The sequence below is a fragment of the Rhamphochromis longiceps genome, linkage group LG14 (assembly GCF_057381845.1).
Source record: "Rhamphochromis longiceps isolate RC_006_pf linkage group LG14, R_longiceps_female_GT1.1, whole genome shotgun sequence".
NCBI lineage: Eukaryota > Metazoa > Chordata > Actinopteri > Cichliformes > Cichlidae > Rhamphochromis > Rhamphochromis longiceps.
In genome coordinates, this window is record NC_140570.1 from 5373592 (window position 1) to 5391852 (window position 18261).

Genomic DNA, 18261 nt, shown 5'->3' on the forward strand with positions numbered 1-18261 from the left:
TCAAAATGTGTAACACAAAAATGATAATACAGGAATGCACAGATATCAACACACCATAGCACAGTAAACACAGACAAGCAACATGGGAAAGTGTTCCAGTGTGTACAACTGATCTGGGACCGCTGCAATCTTTGATTGCGCCTCCAGCTGATCCAGTGTCCACATCGGATGGTAGGTAAGCGTTGGAGGAGGCGTTGGATCCGGGGTAGGGAGGGTGATGCATCAGTGAGTGCTTATCAGTATCAGTATATGTATGTGTGTGCGTGTCCATAGTTCAGCTGAGACAGTGTCCTTCGCCCTGCCAGGCTAAGTAAACAGTCTTCCAGCCAACCCAGGTGGCCTTGCATGGAACGGGAAGGAACAGACTAAACACAGTCGTTATCAGGGAGTTTTTGTTCAGCTTCAGCCTTGAGCCCACGGCTGGCGCCGAAGGGGTAACCGCATTATGATGGTGATTTTTCTTTTCTTTTGCAACAACTCATGAGAATTTCAAAGCTGTTCTTTAACACTCCGTCACTGGACTCTCAATCTCCCGTTGGAGAGCTGCGAGCTTCTCCATGATGTTATCAAATTTCCGCTCGGTGGTCTTGTCATTCTTGTGCTCAAAGAGCAGATTCTGGGACCTCACGACCGCAGTGAACTGCTCCAAGATGTAATCCAACTTCCGCTCAGAGGTGTTATTCTGAGTATTCACTGCAGCTGTTAGCTCCTCCAAGCTCTTAACCATGCTGCATTCAGTGAGCGCATTCTGAGAAGTCACGCCTCGTCCCATCATTTCAATCCCAGCGGGCAGCCTTGGGGGGGTTTGAACAGCCGGTTCCGCTTTCTTAATTCTCCGATAAGCCAGGGCCAAGCCAGCTCCGATCAGCAAGAACCCTGTTATCATGGTTCTGAATAGGTAGATATCTTCAGCGTCCTCGATCGACAGTCCCGCCAGGCACACGATCCTCTATTTCTGCCACCCGTCCATCGTGTATCCGGCAGGGAAAGTCCCTCCAGGGCACTCAGGCTCTCCTGAGCCCAGACTTCTCGTTGAGAAAAGGGTGTCAATAGCATTCAGAGACCAGTTGAATCCATAATTCTCTTTTAGGTTTTAGAAACAGACTGTGAGAGAGTGTTCCAGGGAAAAAGTAATACAAAAATCACGAGACTAGACAAGGACATAAGGGCTAAGCAGGGAAGATAAGGGAAAGGAGAGGAGAAAAAGTGCGTCCGCCTCCTCCGAGAGCCAAAAAGAGGAGGAAACCCGTGGAACGGTTTTGGGGAACCCTTGGTGCACACATGTTGCTGCTTATAGTGCTGAGTCTGACCCTTGTATGTGAAAAACTTGGTTGGTGCTGACAGTGGTCCTGTTGCTGAGGTTGGGGTCATCCTGTAAACTCTTAAACGACCTCCACTGCTTCGGTGACTGGAACACAAGTAAGAGAGATGTCACTGATTTTGTCACTGAGCAGTGACAAAATTCTCAAGATAGTCTCCCTTTAGAAAACCACCAGGATTTGTCTCAGCATCACAGTAAAGTTCATCCCTTTGCAAGGATGTTTTTCTCTGCTTGAGTGAGTTAGTCAGACAAATTTCCCCCCCACTTGTCCATGTCCCTAGTGTGACATCCTGTCTCTGGCCACTGAGGACACACTCTGTATTTTGTTGGTGTTTCCAACGCACAACAAGTAGGTCAAACGTCTTTTGTTGCCTGGTATTAGACTTTTCATGTTGTGGTACACGAACCTTGTCAGTGAATTCAGAACTCTTTTCAGAGTATTCTCATCTGAAAGAGTTGTAAGTCTCTGTCTTGATCTGCCCCTCTTTTGATTTTAGCACACAATGGTAAAATTTGTTTGTCTGACCCATTCATTGAGCAGCTGGCTGTGTGTTCTGGAGGATTTTTGTTGCTTGGAGTTCCCCTAACTCAAGAGCTCATTTGCAGACAAATTAGATTTAAATAAATATTTTAGACTAGATTTAGGGGTTTTATTCACTTTACGGATTCATGTTTATATATCTTGGGGTTTTTTTTTAAATGAGAGAAGACAAATTTGCTCAAATTATAAGTTTAATTTTTATGTTATTTATTTCAACTTCGTCATCATCATCATCATCAGTTTCTTTCTCTCATTACTTTTTTTTTTTTAAATTTGTCTGTTTTAGTTTATGCTTAGTTATTACTGTGGTCATTGTTAATCCGTTAATTAATTTCTTATTTTCTCAATCCTTAAATCATATTTCTTAATTTTTTAATTAATTAATCTTATTTTTCCATTCTACCCATGTCTACCAGGGGCTGGGGAGTGGCCTGCAGTATCACCCTCCTTCTACTGGATGGTGGTGCTTTAGCTCAGTCCTACTACTAGTTAGCACTGTTGCATTTTTTTTATGTGTAATACCCTCTTTTGAACACACAATGTCACACTCTGTTGAATAGACCCGTGCTTACACGAAGTCGTGCACCTTTTAAACAAAACAAAGACACGACATAGAACAATAACAAACATTTACACCACTTTCTTTTAAAAAAATTGGAAGTATGTTACCCAAATGACTTAAAAACCATGTGGATACAATTGTCACCATGTTGCTTTCATAACATTTTTTTTAAATTAAACAACTCAAAAAGCAGTGACCACTATTTTACCGGCCTCAATTTTTCCCACAGTTTCAAATCCTGTGATTACTTGTTGCTTTAACCGGACCTCAATTTTCCCTGCAAACATCTTTATACGATATCTTTTATGCCGATTATGTGTAGTCGTTGCTTTTATAATGATTTAGCTTACACGGCTTTAAATGCTATACAAAGTTTATAAGGTCCTCGTGCTTCTGAGAGGAAAATCTCAACACATATGTTGTCGCTTTTCTCCTTAAGGCAGGGGACTTTAAACTTTCTATATTTAAATTGAAAATATTATATCATATATAAATTATGGTTAGAATTTTAAATTGTTTTACATGATGTGATGGACCTCCATCTCTCTGGCTCAGAGACAAAAGCTGGCGCACCCAGGCAGTAAACACTTTTATTGCATGTGGTAAAAACAGAATGTTAACATGATTGATCAAAAAGTTGAAGGGAAGCCCTTAGACCCCATGTCCAACTCGAGTTTCATCTCCTACACCTTTTGGATATCTCCCTATAAGGAGATGACACTTCTCACATCACCATGGCAACTAGCTCCTATCCTCCGCTCAGGGCTGTAGAGAAAAGTGCCCATTCCATAACACCTGATTTATGGCCCTGCTTTTTCTCTAGTAGTCAGCATTAAAGTTTGTACCTTCTGGTGCCATCTCTAGTGCAGGCAAACTAGACAGGTCAAAGGCATTAATCATCCATGTATAGGGATGGGAATCGAGAACCTGTTCTCTACAGGAAATGTTTTCTAGTAGTCTAAATTTCTTGTAATCGCAAGTCTGCTTGCCTATTGATTCAGCCTATCGGTTCATACTCTTACATTACATTTAGTTGATTTCAGTTGTCGGAGGAGCAAAATACTAGTGCAGTCTACAGCTTGGATATGGACATAACATATTTTAATTGCACAAAAGGACAAGTGTAACAATGGTTGCATTCAGTTGTTTAAAGGAGGTGGCAGAAACACTCAGGACAGTCAAAAAGTCATGACCACACCATCAGTTCATCAGTAGGATGAACAAATTAAAGGTTTTCAGGCCACACTAACAGTAATGTTCAGTGATAAGCACAACTGAATTATTCATGATTTTCATAAATTCAAGATCTTCTATAGACATTTGAGGTTAATTCTCTTGCTTTCTCATTGAAGTCACGATTGTATTGCTTTACCAACGGCTCCTCTATGTGAGCAATGGAGATTTGGTTAACTTGAATGGTGGGAATGCTGCTCCCCAACTTATAGACTTCTCTATAAGGTAGCGAGAACTAAAATCCACACATACACGCACCCACCATTGTCCAACATCAGTAACAACACACTTATCATTTCAGTAGCAAGACACCCTTGCAGAAAACAATAAAAAGTGGGAAATCTTGCTGCATGCTTTAAACGTTAAAAAGTACTACCACCTGGTGGAAAAATATAGAAAAAAAAATTCAAAGTAAATAGTACAAGAGCAAAATATTCCTTGATGTTAAGATAAATGTGGGAGCAAATGTTGGTTATTGGCCAGCTTAGCTACTTCAAGCTAATCCAAGGAAGTGAGATGGTGCATTGGTTAGCAATGTTGCCTGAGTTCAATGCCACCATCTGTGTGGAGTTTGCATGTTCTCCCTATGCTTGTGTGTGTTCTCTCCAGGTACTCCAGCTTACTCCCACAGTCCAAAGACATGTGATTGTAATTCTAAATTGCCATAGTTGTGAATGGTTATGTTTCTATGTGTTAGCCCTACGTCAGATTGGTGACCTATCCAGGGAGAAGCTCGCCCCTCGCCCTATAGGATAGGCTCCAGCAACCTGCAAACCTGATAAGAGAATGGATGGATAGGTGATAATTATTCATTCATCCATCCATTCTATTCGGTCAATTCCACATTCTTTATTTAGTTATATGATAATTATTAACATAATCGTTCTGTTTTCCTTTAAGAGTAAATAAAGCAGGAATCATGTAGGTTAGTGAATTCCACAGTAAACCATCTTCTGTTTGTAGAAACTGTGCAGGATCTTTATTTTACAGTAAAGGTTATTCCAGTAAACAAATTCTTTGCACTTCCTTTTTTGGTTGGTACTGTTCAAAGGCAGAGAAAGCAACTTTATTGCTCTGTTGAAAAAAGGAAAAGATGAACTTTAAACTCTCCTTGTCAGCTGACTAGAGATAAAACTATTATGTGGGACAACGGATCAACAGGGTCAGAAACTCTTGAAGAACAAAGGCCAAGAACAAAAACATGCCTTGATTTCATGAAGGGATCTGAGAAATGTAGAAGGCACAGACATTTATAAGCATTTCCAAGTGGCTTTTCTGGTTCTGCAACAGAGAAAGTTTTAGAGCAGAAAGGCATTATAAGCTGGTAAGACTAGGTTGAGTTCAGGAATGTTGGCACATAACAGGGTGGTGCAAGGAGGCAGAAAGAGGGAGGGACACAAACAGAGGAGGGACAAAGAACAGGAGAGAGTCATAAATGTAATAATTACACTGTAGTCATAAATAAGCGTCAAGCACTCTTTCCACAGGTTACCCATGTAGTTAACAACATTATTGCTGTACGGATAGGAGCAAGAGAGGGCTGAGGATTCCCTTTTCTGATCTTAAAATTGTTTTCAACTGTATTCTTTTTTTTTCTTTTCATTTTTCACGTGAATTTCTGATTCCAAGTGATGGATTTATTCCTGGATTCTGGCTAACTATGGCAAATGTCTTTCCACTCATTTCCTCAACACCAAACAACATTTTCCAGTCTTAGTTTTTCACGAAAATTGAGCAATAGATTTCACTATGTCTGTAGCTACCCTGTTCAGGGGTAAGTGGGGACAGAAACCAAAAGACGTCACAGAAAAGCAACCAGTTGTGGTTCAACCAAGCCAAGAGGAACATGATGATGATGACTCCAGCACTGGATTTAGTAGAGAACCTATTCGCAGAAACTCCCGCTTTTACCGGTCAATGAGGAAGAAGAGACTGATCTCATCTGAGCAATCTGAAAGTAAGACAAGAAGACTAGTACAGAATTTGGCTGTGACCACAATTCAACAATGAATTTGCAGTTAATTTGAAGTTAATTTTAGCTGGGCTTTTAGCCCAGCTAAAATCTTTTTTTTTTACTTAGATGCTAGATGTATAGTTAACTTTAAATTAATCATTTATATATAACTGTGCTTAAGCTAGGTTATGAATTCATTTCTCACACGTTGTTATCAAAGGCATCGTGTTAGGGACTGCTGTAGTTAATGGTGCAGTTGTTATTGAAAGTAGAACAAAGGCAGTTTCTATCCTTCAGTAGAAATCTACATGAATACAACCTGAGAAACTGGTTCTGTTTGAACCGCGTACAGCGGTGAATAATGTATTTCCCACGGGTAAATGGACTGGCGTTCAACCTATGACCTCATCAAAGCAAGAACAACCTTGAGTTTAAATGTTAAAATGAACCTACCTGGATAACGATATATTGTTAAGTATATATACTTAATGTCTTGCTATATATATATATATATAACCCCAATATATAACCCCAATTTTGAACAAACAAACAAACAAGCATGCTGTTTAAATGCTGTGTAAATAAGACTGGGATTTGTCTCTGCCTGATTTCCCCAATGACTTTCATGTCTGCTTCAATGAGCCCCTCTAGGACTACACTCACTTCAACACCAGGTGAACTACGACTCAGCTTGACCTCAGCAGAAGTGGCCCACATGAAGTTGCAGGCCCTGACAGTATACTAGAATGGACACAGAGATTGTGCCAGTCAGCTGTCAGATAATGGGATCTCATCAGTGTTTCATACAGCCTGCAAACCTTGAGAATAAGGACTTGTATATATGTCTCCTATTCTTGGACCACTTATGCCCTCAGTACAATAATTCAACAAACTCAGCAGCAAAAACTTGCAAAACCTGACCTGAGCTTCTCCCTCTTCAGTTGGTTCCTGGACTTCTTAATCACTAGATCCCCCTAGGTTGTGTATGAGACCTCTCATACACTGCTCGGTAGAATATCAAAGCTCTCACATTGTGACGTTTGTAGATGACACAGGAGTGGTGAGATGGAGAACCAACAGTGATGCGTCTGACTACAGGCAGGAATTACAAAACAACCAGCAGGCTGGTGCTCTAGAAAACCAAGGAGATGATTGTGGATTTCAGGAAGTGTAGAATCCCCCCCGTCACACTCCTATACATCGAGGGAGTAGCTGTTGAAGAGGACTCCAGCTGTAAGGATCTCAGTGTACATCTTTAAGAGGACCTTTTCTGGAGTCACAAGACATCCTTCCTTGTTCAGAAGACGTACCACCGTCACTACTTTCTTAGAAAGTTCAGGTTCACTGTATTTTGGGGCTAAGTATTGACCACAACAGGAAAAGACTCAGCTGTGTTTTAGAAGAAAGGTCACACTGTCAAAAAAAAAGAAGCCAAGTAAGTCCACTGTGACCAACCATTATTGAACACAAGGGGTGGATTATGACACCAGCTATTAGTCAGCTATACTCCTACTTCTACTACACCTTGCTCCAAGTCACCATCAGTAATTCACATGATTGTGTGTTGGAGTAATGTCATACAGAGGTTTTACACCTTGGTCCCTTACAGTCAAAATTATTTTTTCCCCACATCTCAGCTCATGTGACAGCCAAGATGGTTACTAGTGGCTTGTGACTACAATGACCAGAATGAATGAAAACCTACGCAGGGATCTTTTTAAAATCCTAATATCTATATCTATATATCTATATATCTATATCTATATATCTATATCTATATATCTATATATATCTATATATCTATATATATCTATATATCTCTCTCTCTCTCTCTCTCTATATATATATATATATATATATATATATATAGAGAGAGAGAGAGAGAGAGAGAGACGGAGCAATACTGGAAGAGCATATGGGAGAAGGATGCAACCCATAACGGCAATGCTCAGTGGCTAGTGGATCTGAGGGCAGACCATAGCAACCTCCCTGAACAGGGTCCAGTAACAATCACGGTGGGAGACATCCATGCAAGGGTCTCTAGTATGAAGAGTTGGACAGCACCAGGCCCTGACATGGTTCACGCCTACTGGCTGAAGAAGCTGACTGCACTCCACGAGCGTCTGGCAGCACAAATGAACCAGCTGCTAGTTGACGAGAGACACCTGGAATGGCTAACCGAAGGTCGGACGGTCCTGATCCCCAAGGACCCCAAGAAGGGACCAGTCCCATCCAACTACCGACCAATAACCTGCCTCAATACTACATGGAAGCTCCTGTCAGGCATCATATCGGCTAAGATGAACAGGCACATGGGTCAATACATGAGCGGGGCACAGAAAGGGATTGGCAAGAATACCAGAGGCACAAAACACCAGCTACTGGTAGACAGAACAGTCAGCCGAGACTCCTGTACATGGATGACATCAAGCTGTATGCCAAGAGTGAACGAGACATCGATTCACTGATCCACACTACCAGGATATACAGCAATGACATCGGGATGTCATTCGGGCTGGAGAAGTGTAGTCGGATGGTAACAAAGAGAGGGAAGGTAGTCAGGGGATCGAGCTACCAGAAGGCAACATTGCAGACATGGAGGACAGTTACAAGTACCTGGGGATCCCGCAGGCGAATGGGAACCATAAAGAGGCCGCTAGGAAACCTGCAACCACCAAGTACCTGCAGAGGGTCAGACAAGTCCTGAGGAGTCAGCTGAATGGTAAGAACAAGATCCGGGCTATCAACACCTACGTCCTGCCCGTGATCAGGTACCCTGCTGGTATAATAAGTTGGCCAAAGGAGGAGATAGAAGCCACTGACATCAAGACAAGAAAGCTCCTTACCATGCATGGAGGGTTTCACCCCAAGTCCAGCACCCTGAGGCTGTACACTAAGCGGAAGGAAGGGGGCCGGGGACTGGTGAGTGTCAGCACCACAGTCCAGGATGAGACAACGAACATCCAAGAATACATTGGGAAGATGGCCCCAACTGACCGAGTGCTCAGTGAATACCTCAGGCAGCAGAAACCCAAGAAAGAGGAGGGAGACGAGGAACCATCATGGAAGGACAGGGCCCTGCACGGTATGTACCACCGGCAGATAGAGGAGGTGGCTGATACCCAGAAATCCTACCAGTGGCTGGACAAAGCTGGACTGAAAGACAGCACAGAGGCACTAATCATGGCAGCACAAGAACAAGCTCTGAGCACAAGATCCATAGAGGCTGGGGTCTATCACACCAGGCAAGACCCCAGGTGCAGGCTGTGTAAAGATGCCCCAGAGACAATCCAGCACATAACAGCAGGGTGCAAGATGCTAGCAGGCAAGGCATACATGGAACGCCATAACCAAGTGGCCGGCATAGTGTACAGGAACATCTGTGCCGAGTATAACCTGGAAGTCCCGAGGTCAAAATGGGAGATGCCCCCAAGGGTGGTGGAGAATGACCGAGCTAAGATCCTGTGGGACTTCCAGATACAGACGGACAAAATGGTGGTGGCTAACCAACCGGACATAGTGGTGGTAGACAAACAGAAGAAGACGGCCGTAGTGATCGATGTAGCGGTTCCGAATGACAGCAATATCAGGAAGAAGGAACACGAGAAGCTGGAGAAATACCAAGGGCTCAGAGAAGAGCTCGAGAGGATGTGGAGGGTGAAGGTAACGGTGGTCCCCGTGGTAATCGGAGCACTAGGTGCAGTGACTCCCAAGCTAGGCGAGTGGCTCCAGCAGATCCCGGGAACAACATCGGAGATCTCTGTCCAGAAGAGCGCAGTCCTGGGAACAGCTAAGATACTGCGCAGGACCCTCAAGCTCCCAGGCCTCTGGTAGAGGACCCGAGCTTGAAGGATAAACCGCCCGCAGGGGTGACCTGGGTACCAGTTATTTAACCTAAAAACAATTACAGACCTAGATAATGCAATTTTAATATAAACCTTCAAAACATGTCTAAAAGCACTCTTACCTTAAGCTATGTTTCTTTCCTCTTGCAATTTTTATAGCAAATCTCTGATGTTCAAGTGGAATGGCCTTTAATCCATCCATTCTCTTCCACTTATCCTTATCAGGGTTGCGGGGGGACTGGAATCTAACACAGGGCTGAAATGTTATAAAGCCAGAAGAAAAAATGGAGATTGATTCATTCAGTCTTCATCCAACTACTGGTCCCAGTGAGATTTCCTGAATCCTTGTTGTTGAATTACACTTAGTCTAGCCCCTCACCAATTTGCCTTTGGAGAGCCTATCAGGCACAAATTGCCTCTGAAGACATAGGTCCTAGGATCACTTTGGCACCTAAATCACTTTAACATAATAAGACAGTTACTCATAGCGGAGGGATGTTTACATTCAAGTGATAAAGTACTTTAGTGATAACTGAATAGCAGAGTTACAGGTCAACAAAGAGGGCTTAGTATTCTTTTCATTTCCTATTACCAGTAGACACCTTTTACTCTGACAAAATACTTTACCTCAAAATTGAAATGTTTATCTCATGGCTGCTGGCAGTGACCTGTGTCTGTACAGAGAAATTAACTTTTTAAGGTGCTCTGAGTGTTTGAAAACCTAGAAAAGCAATGACAATCTAACACTTCAGCCAGTTTAATTACAAAAATTCATAAAAAAAACCCCCAAACTACTTCACATAGGAAACAGGTGTGAGTGAAAGAGAAAGACAGAAAAACAGATAGATTTTTTGTAACCCACTAGAAATAAGTGATTAAAATGTAGCCATTTTAACTACTGTGTAATTTTCAAATTCCTCCCTACTATATCTATAAATACACTCTCTACCTTTCTAACTTTCCAGATTCCACCAGGCTTACTTTGGACCACAGTCCATCCAGTAGTGCAGGATCTTCCTCCTCTCATTCTCCCTTACCCCACAAGTCACCTTTGTTGCCAGGGGCTAGACGGTGAGTCTGCATGCCTTCACTGCCCAACCCTGTAACCAAACACACCCAGAAAACAAACAATCACATAACAATGCTTGCTTGAACATTGTACACTGCTTTATAATTAACACCTGGCACTCTTAGTGTCTTATCATATCTGTGATAAGCACACAAGTCTCTGTGAAAGTTAAGTCTTTGTTCTTCTCGTGGTTCTAGGTCGTTAATCAAGAGTTTTCTGTTTTGACTTTTGAATCGTGTTAATTCATTATTGTTTTGATTGAAGAAGTGGGATTTGTTTCTAGATTCTATTAATTATCTTTGCACTTATGAGTTTTCCTATCTCTGTTTGTTTCCAATTGTATTATTTTATGTAACTGATATAGCCATAAATTACTTTATGTTTGTTAGTTCCCTTCTGGTCTCTTAGTTTCATCTCTGTGTTTTGCCTTTATTATCTCCCATGTTCAGCCGGTCTTGTCTTGTGTCTGTTTACCCTTTTGTGTGTGTCAAGCTCAGGTGTCTTAGTCTTGGTATTAGTTCCTGTTTTATTTTGATAGTTCCTTGCCTCATGTGCTTTATGTTCAGTTTTACTTTTCCCAATTTCTTTACCCTGATTAGCTTCAGCTCTGTTCCCTGGTATTTCCCCATCTCCCTAATTAGTCTCCTGTATATATTCTCTGTTTCCCTCTGTCCTTTGTCAGAGCACTTGCCCTTTTTTTGTCTTCAAGTTCCTGAGTGCTTGTTTTTTAGTGGTCTTCCCCAGTGTAGGTTTTCTGTTGACAGAAGAGTTAAAAAATAAGAGACAAAAATACCCATCAAGTCAAGCAAATTTATAATATTTGAAATTACTAATAAGAACAAAGGATTCATGTGGTGAAAGGTGTAAGATAATCTGATTAAGTATGTCTAAAGTGGTGCATTTTAAGAAAAGATTTGAAAATGCAAAGATGTTAAACTGACTGGATCTTATATACCCCTTTTCTAATGAGCTCTGAGCTCTATCTGAGCACTCATTGTGCTTTATACAATTTGCCTCATTCATCCATTCATATAGAGAGCAACTTGGGATTAGTACCTTGCCTAGTGATATTTGCCATGCTGGAGCATCCAGGGGTCAAATCACCAACCTTCTGATTAGTAGATTACCTGCCAGATATGCTGGCTTGACCTAAAAAGTCACATTTGACTTTTTAGTCACATTTGACATTTGACAACCATACATATGACAGTAAAAAGGCCTGTATTGTAACTTGCGTCTAAAGGGTCACCCTCGCTGCCCCACAGCGCCGCGCTAAATCATCAGAGGGGTCATGCAGGGGCAAGAGGGCATCCTTTTTCATCGGCTACCTCTGTCCAACCCACCTGAGGGTTGCTGACGTGTACCATTGACTCTGGCTTCCAAGGAATCATCTCCTCAGCCATTGGCAAGCTCTAGCTAAACCATGGGATTAGTCACGTTTACAAAACATTGTTTGAGGCTGGACCAGCCAAAATACCAGACAAGTAGATGTGGCAAAAGTAAAGGTACTGTTAAAAAATACTTTGGTAAAAATTGAAGTTCTGATTCAATTTCTTTACTTAAGTAAAACTGAAAAAAAAAGTTTCTGAAATGTACTCAAAGAAAATAAAAAATAGCTCTTCAGAGGACATTTTAACCAGCTATTTTTATGCAAAGCTAACTGAACATTGCAATATATTAATATAATAAACTATATGTACATGGGAATACAAACTTTGTTTCCGTGTAAATTTTATTTCTAATAAATGCACTCAGCTTGAATTAGATATATAGCAGAGGAAAAGAAGGAGAATCTTTAAAAAACAGCTCTATTTTCTGTCTAACACATTGTAGATGGTGACTTTGCCTCCACACCTAAACAGAAACATGAGTACATTCCGGGGTTAAACTGGGATTCAGCAGGTGGGAGAATCCTAAAATCGGTTGTAGCAGCTCAGGGTGGGGAAAAAAAATCACAACTCACAATAATTTCTTTTGTGGGCTCCATCGGATTTTCAGTGTATTGGCTGTGATCAGCTGACCATTCAGCAAGATGTGAGCACATTTATGAGCAGTCTTCACTAATTTCCCTCCCCTACATTGACAGCATACTGTTTATACTGTATTAATAGTAGGTGGTATAACTTTGGTATGAAGGGGAAACTCAGTGAATGAATCTTAGCATCATCAGCTTAAACTTAATTCTCAATTTTAATAATTCTTGATGCATTTTTTTTGGTTTGTTATTTTGCTTTGATTCTTTGTAAGGCGCTTGGAAAGTAAAGGACTTCTTTAAATTTCTTGAAGATGTTTCACCTCTCATCCAACAAGCTTCTTTAGTTCCAAAACTAAAGTGTCCCAGTCCCATCTGTACTCCACCATTTCGTTTTAAAACTAGAAACTTAAACCACCACTCTCCTTAGATTACCATAACCTGGATGACTGAGAACCTACACAGATACTCTGATTCTTTGTTTAACGCACAGCTCTGTAACACTTAGTTGTCACCATGTAAACGTGAGCGTTTCACCTACATTTGTGACTAAAAATGGACCTGCAATATAAACATGTATAAGACGAACGTGAATAAAAAGTAAAATAATCTAAGGAGCTTGAAAAGAAAGCGACTGGTCCTTTTGAAGTTTCTTCACAAAACTTAAAGAAATGACATGACATGTCATTTACATCATGGAGCCTTGCTCTTAAAAAACTGACAGAGATGTAACACTGTCTGTGAAGCTGGATTTAAGAAATAAGTGCTTAAAGTTAAAGTTTTAAAAACATGTTTAGTGCCATCTTCTGTCAATAAGTGATGTCATGTGCTTGGTTGGTTGGCTAATAGACTTAAATTAATTTATGCTAGCTAGTTAAGGAGAAAATTGATAACTCAGAAGAAAATAAGGACACTAACAAACAAAGATTTTTATGATAAGAAAACAAGTGTCCACTTTCACTTTACTGGCTGTTGAAGACACTCTGTGTATTTTGCTGTGGTTTCTGACACACAACAAATAAGTCAAACTTTCTTTGTTGCCTAGTCTTAGACTTCTCATGCTGTGCTAAACAAGCCTTCTCCATGAATTCAAACACCTTTTTAAGAGTATTCTCATCTAGAAGCATAGAAAGTCTCGGATCTGCTCTTCTTTAGCACTTCTCTGGTAAAATTTGTTTGTCTCACCTGTTCATTAAGCAGCTGGTGCTGTGCCTTCTGGAGGATTTTTGTTGCCTGGAAGTCCTTAACTGAAGAGCTCATTTGCAGACTTTTAGAAGTAATCCTGTTTTGTCTTCATCTGAGGCTGAATTCTCAGGTGGTTCCTGCAATTAGCCATCTTATGTGCTGTTTGCTCATACTGATGTACAAGCTTTAGGCAGTCCTTGCCAAAGTGGGTTAAAATTGTATGTAGTTCACATACATGGGTCAGTACCAGACAGAAACATGGGTGTGCCATGGATTCCCCAATCTCACCCACTGTGGCCAACTTGTACATGGAAGAAGTGAAAAAGAGGGCTTTGTTATCTTACCCTGGAACACCACCAAGTCATTGGTTCAGGTATGTAATGGCACCTGGGTGAAAATCAAATCTCAGGACCAACCACAATTCACTGATCACATTAACTCAGTGGACCAACACATAAAGTTCACCAGGGAGAATATGAAAAGTGCCAGGTTACTAATGGGGGACATTTAAAAGTTGATGTGTACCATAAACCTACGCATACGGATTAGCATTTAACGTTCGACTCTCATCATCCACTGGAGCATGCACACCATCCCCACAGACACAGTGGCCAGGGAAGCAGAAGAACGTCACATCAGGAAGGCCCTGAGAATATGTGGTTATCCCAGCTGGACTTTTGTTGAAGCTGGGAAGGCGCATAAAGAAAGCTCCAGTCGATCCAGGGGAGGACAACCACTGCCTAAGCGGAAAAAAAACCCCTGGTGATGCCATATGTGTCAGGAGTATCAGAACAGTTGAGATGCATTTATCCCTCTGTGGCGTTTAAACCCCAAAACACGCTGCACCAAGAATTGGTCCACCCCAAGGATCGGGTCCCCCAACACAAACGGAGTAATATAGCGTACGCTGTTAAGTGCCATGATTTATGTATCGGGGAAACCAAGCAACCTTCGGATGGCACAACACAGAAGAGCTACCTACCAACTCTGCAGTCTATTTGCACCTACAGGCCAGCGGGCAGTCTTTCAATGATGAGGATGTACAAATCCTGGACAGGGAGGAACGCTGGTTTGAGCGTCGAGTCAAGGAGGCCATTTACGGGAAAAAGGAAAGACCATCTCTGAATCAAGGAGGTGGGTTAAGGGTACATCTTTCACCATCTTACAATGCTGTGATTGCAGCCATTTCCCAACCCTCTGTGAATGGTAGTCATGGCCATTGATCAGTGGTCTTTGATCAGTAGTTGTTGATCAATGGTCATGATAATTTGCATATTAATGATCAAGGAACTGATCTCATTCAGTGGTCCTAGTTTCAGTCATTGGGCACTTCTCATCTTTCAACATTGTCAGAATATGTCTTTTTCCCCTTTTCAATTCAGTTGTTTTAAGTAAACTGTGAAACTTTATTTGTTATTTTTTACTGTAGATGAAGTGCAAAGGGTTTAACTATTGCAGTGTGTACTTTGCATTAGATGGAGGAGTTGTACAGGGAGGCATAGGCAGGAATGATTTCCTGTGTCATTCAGTGGTGCATTTGGGTAATCTCAGTCTCACACTGAACTCCTTTGACTGGTCAGCACGTAATGGAGTGGTTGGTCCAGCATTGTACTTATCTTGGACATCATCTGCCTCTCCAACAGCACCTTAAGGGAGTCCATCTCCATCCCCACAACATTACCAGCCTTGCGGATCAGTTTATTGAGTCTCTTCGCATCTGCGACCCTTAACCTGATGTCCCAGTGTGGAACAGCATAGAGGACAGCACTGGCCACAACAGACTAATAGAAAATCCTGAGCATTGTCCAACGTCAAAGATGTCTCAGCCGCCTTAGAAAATAGACAGAACTCTGTCCCTTCCTGTACAGTGCAGTGGTATTTTTTTTTAACCCAGTCCAGTTTATTATCTATGTGTACTCCGAGGTATTTATGGTCCTCTACAATATCGACCCCCTGGATTGAAACAGGGGTCACAGGTTCCTGGTCCTCCTAAAGTCCACGATCAGTTCTTTGGTCTTTGTTACGTTGAGCTACAGATGATTCTGCTCACACCACGTTACAAAGGAGCCAACCACAGCCCGGTACTCTGTCTCATCACCCTCTCTGATGCATTCAGTCACTGCAGAGTCATCAGAAAACGTCTGAAAATGGCAGGTCTCTGTGCAGTGGCTGAAGTATGTGGTGTAGCGGGTGAAGAGGAAAGGGGAGAGCAGCAGTATATTAATGACTAACCTCGTATTGTGGATGGATTATCTCTGTGGTTCTCCTGACTGACGTTTGGTCCGTTTACAGCATCCTGCCATGCGATTGCATTTGCTCCTAATCATTGGGAACCCTCACATTAACTTTTATCGAGTGGAAAAAAGTCCTCTGTTCGTTAGCGTTCGTCCTCCAGCTTTACTGTTTATGTTATGCTAGCATAGCTTTTTCGCGCTAGCGATCACGTAGCACATCATTATATACCAACTAGCCCAACTTCAGTAACCCTACAAACGTTGCTGCTGTTTACTTTCCTGTCTTCATTTATGTTGGAAGTGATAGTAGAGCTGTATGTTTTAATTTGTTTTTAGAAATCCCTCATTGTATATTATATTTAGAGGGAAGCTAGCAAGCGAACTCCCTGCTAACTTCTAACTCTGTTAAATGTCATAAATTCCGTTTTCATGGATGCTTGGATGTTAAACTTAATTGTTACACCTGATAGAGCAGAACGTTGATCATTTTATTACAGATGAAAGAATTTAGACAGTTTTTAACTCTCAGTAATGCTGCAGTGTTCGTTTGACTTATGGACCTGCAGCGGAGTTTGGGCCCAGACATGGCTAATGACATCAGACTTACAGACCGGATAGGTCGGGGCTGGTCAAGGATAAGTCTTTCCAGGGTTTTCATGATGTGGGAAGTCAGTGCCACAGGTCTCTAACCATGGGGGGGCACTGGGACATGGCGTTTTTGGTACAGAAATAAGGGATGATGTCTTCCACAACACTGGACCCTCTGCGGACTTAGACTCATCATGAACAGTTTATGAAAGACTCCACAAAGCTGGAGGGCACAGGGACTCACCTTGTCTGGTCCAGCAGACTTGCCCGAGTGGAGTCTTCTCATTTTTCTCTGAACCTGGTCATGAGTGAAAGTGACAGGTGGGGGAGGGGTGTCAGGACTTTCACAGGAGGCTATGGTGGAATGTGGAGACAGAGGGAGAGTGGATTGCAGGCTGACTACAGGTCAGGTCAGAGGGGTGAGCATTTACCTCAGTTTTGAATCTGTTAAAAAACACATTCAGCTCATTGGCTTTGTCCTCACTGCCCCAGCTTCTTTGCTGTTGGATGACCTGGATGCAGTGATTGTCGTTATGCTACTCCACACCTCTGTCATGCTATTCTGCTGGAGTTTCCACTCCAGCTTTCTCCAGTAATTGTCCTTAGCCTCTCTCATCTTGCCCTTCAATAATGCCTGAACCATTCTCACCTCGCTAATTAATTAACAATACGTTGACCAAGTTAATCCAAGTCTTTCTCCAAGTTTCTTCACTTACATCTACATGAAACTAGTTATATAAACTAGCAGCTAATTTAAAGATTTCTCATGCACAAGGGCAATATATTTTCCTGTGATAATGAAAAAACCTAATTATAATATCCAGTAAATATGCACACAAATTTAAGAATTTGCTGTTGTCAGTTAAGCTTTAGATGATGTGAATGGCTTCTGTACATGTATTTCTAAGGTGTGTTTCTTGTTTTTCTTCTGTCAGATGTAGTCCTCAGCTCTCGCGGCAGCCTCATCATTCCAGAGATTTGTTGCCAAGCAATGGTGAGTTCAGTAGCACACATGCTCTGTACAACCAGAATGCTGCGGATAAGAGAAGAGGAGGAGTGGGAGGAAAGAGGACTGTGGAAATATCAGCTGCTTCATACAGCCAGCAAAGAGATTTTACAGCAGAAATGAGCACGGACTGGACTCACAACAGTGACAGTGAAGCCATAGAAGAGCTTTCTGAGCAAACAGCTAAAGCTTGCACTGTGAAGGATACCAGAAGGAAGACCATGAACTCACAACAGCCTAATTCTGAAGGAGACCAGGATATCCACATGAACCACAGGTCAGATCAAATTACTTTAGAAATAGAGATATAAATATTTTAGAAATAGAGATATAAATTTATAAAAAAAATTAAAAATCATTTGAATTCTGATGAAAGCAAATAATATGCCGAGAAATTAGACAAATAAATAAGATAAAAATGCTTATTGTTTTTTCACAAAATAAAATTACACATTGTAAGAATGTATATTATGAATTATATTATCTTATGAAAAGATTTGAAATTTAGTAGTGATGACACACACACACACACCCAGAGAAAGCGAGAGATAAGCGCTCTCTTCACAAAGGTATGTCCTTTTTTTTCTTCGTAGGGTGCTGAGAAATGGAGAATGCTCACAGACAATCTGCCACAGTCTCAAAATCATCAAAAATATCGGTGAGTTTGACAAAGGGTGAGAGTAGTGCATATATTACACCCACCATCAGAGCTATTGCTAGAAAACCCTTTTGTATTTGTTTCTATATTATG

At 41.6% G+C, this 18261-nt stretch overlaps 1 protein-coding gene and 1 long non-coding RNA gene across 3 annotated transcripts in view; one reads left to right on the forward strand and one right to left on the reverse strand.

Moving 5' to 3' along the window:
- Positions 1–1273: 1273 nt before the first annotated feature.
- LOC146653464 (uncharacterized) lies at positions 1274–16917 on the reverse strand. Its single transcript, XR_014907187.1, has 3 exons — positions 15915–16917; positions 10406–10556; positions 1274–1408 (listed from the first exon to the last, which is right to left on the reverse strand). It is a non-coding gene; the product is annotated as an uncharacterized LOC146653464 (long non-coding RNA).
- Positions 3886–18261, forward strand: part of ngef (neuronal guanine nucleotide exchange factor) — a 34866-nt gene continuing 20490 nt past the window's right edge. The window contains exons 1-4 of one of the 2 annotated variants that reach the window (XM_085380082.1): positions 3886–5614; positions 10422–10527; positions 17440–17787; positions 18104–18168. In XM_085380082.1, the coding sequence (XP_085236208.1) occupies positions 5407–5614; positions 10422–10527; positions 17440–17787; positions 18104–18168 (727 nt within the window). In that variant the 5' untranslated portion in view covers positions 3886–5406. Of the gene's footprint in view, positions 5615–9657; positions 9784–10421; positions 10528–17439; positions 17788–18103; positions 18169–18261 lie in introns of those variants that run through there. The other variant, XM_085380083.1, reaches the window with a different exon arrangement.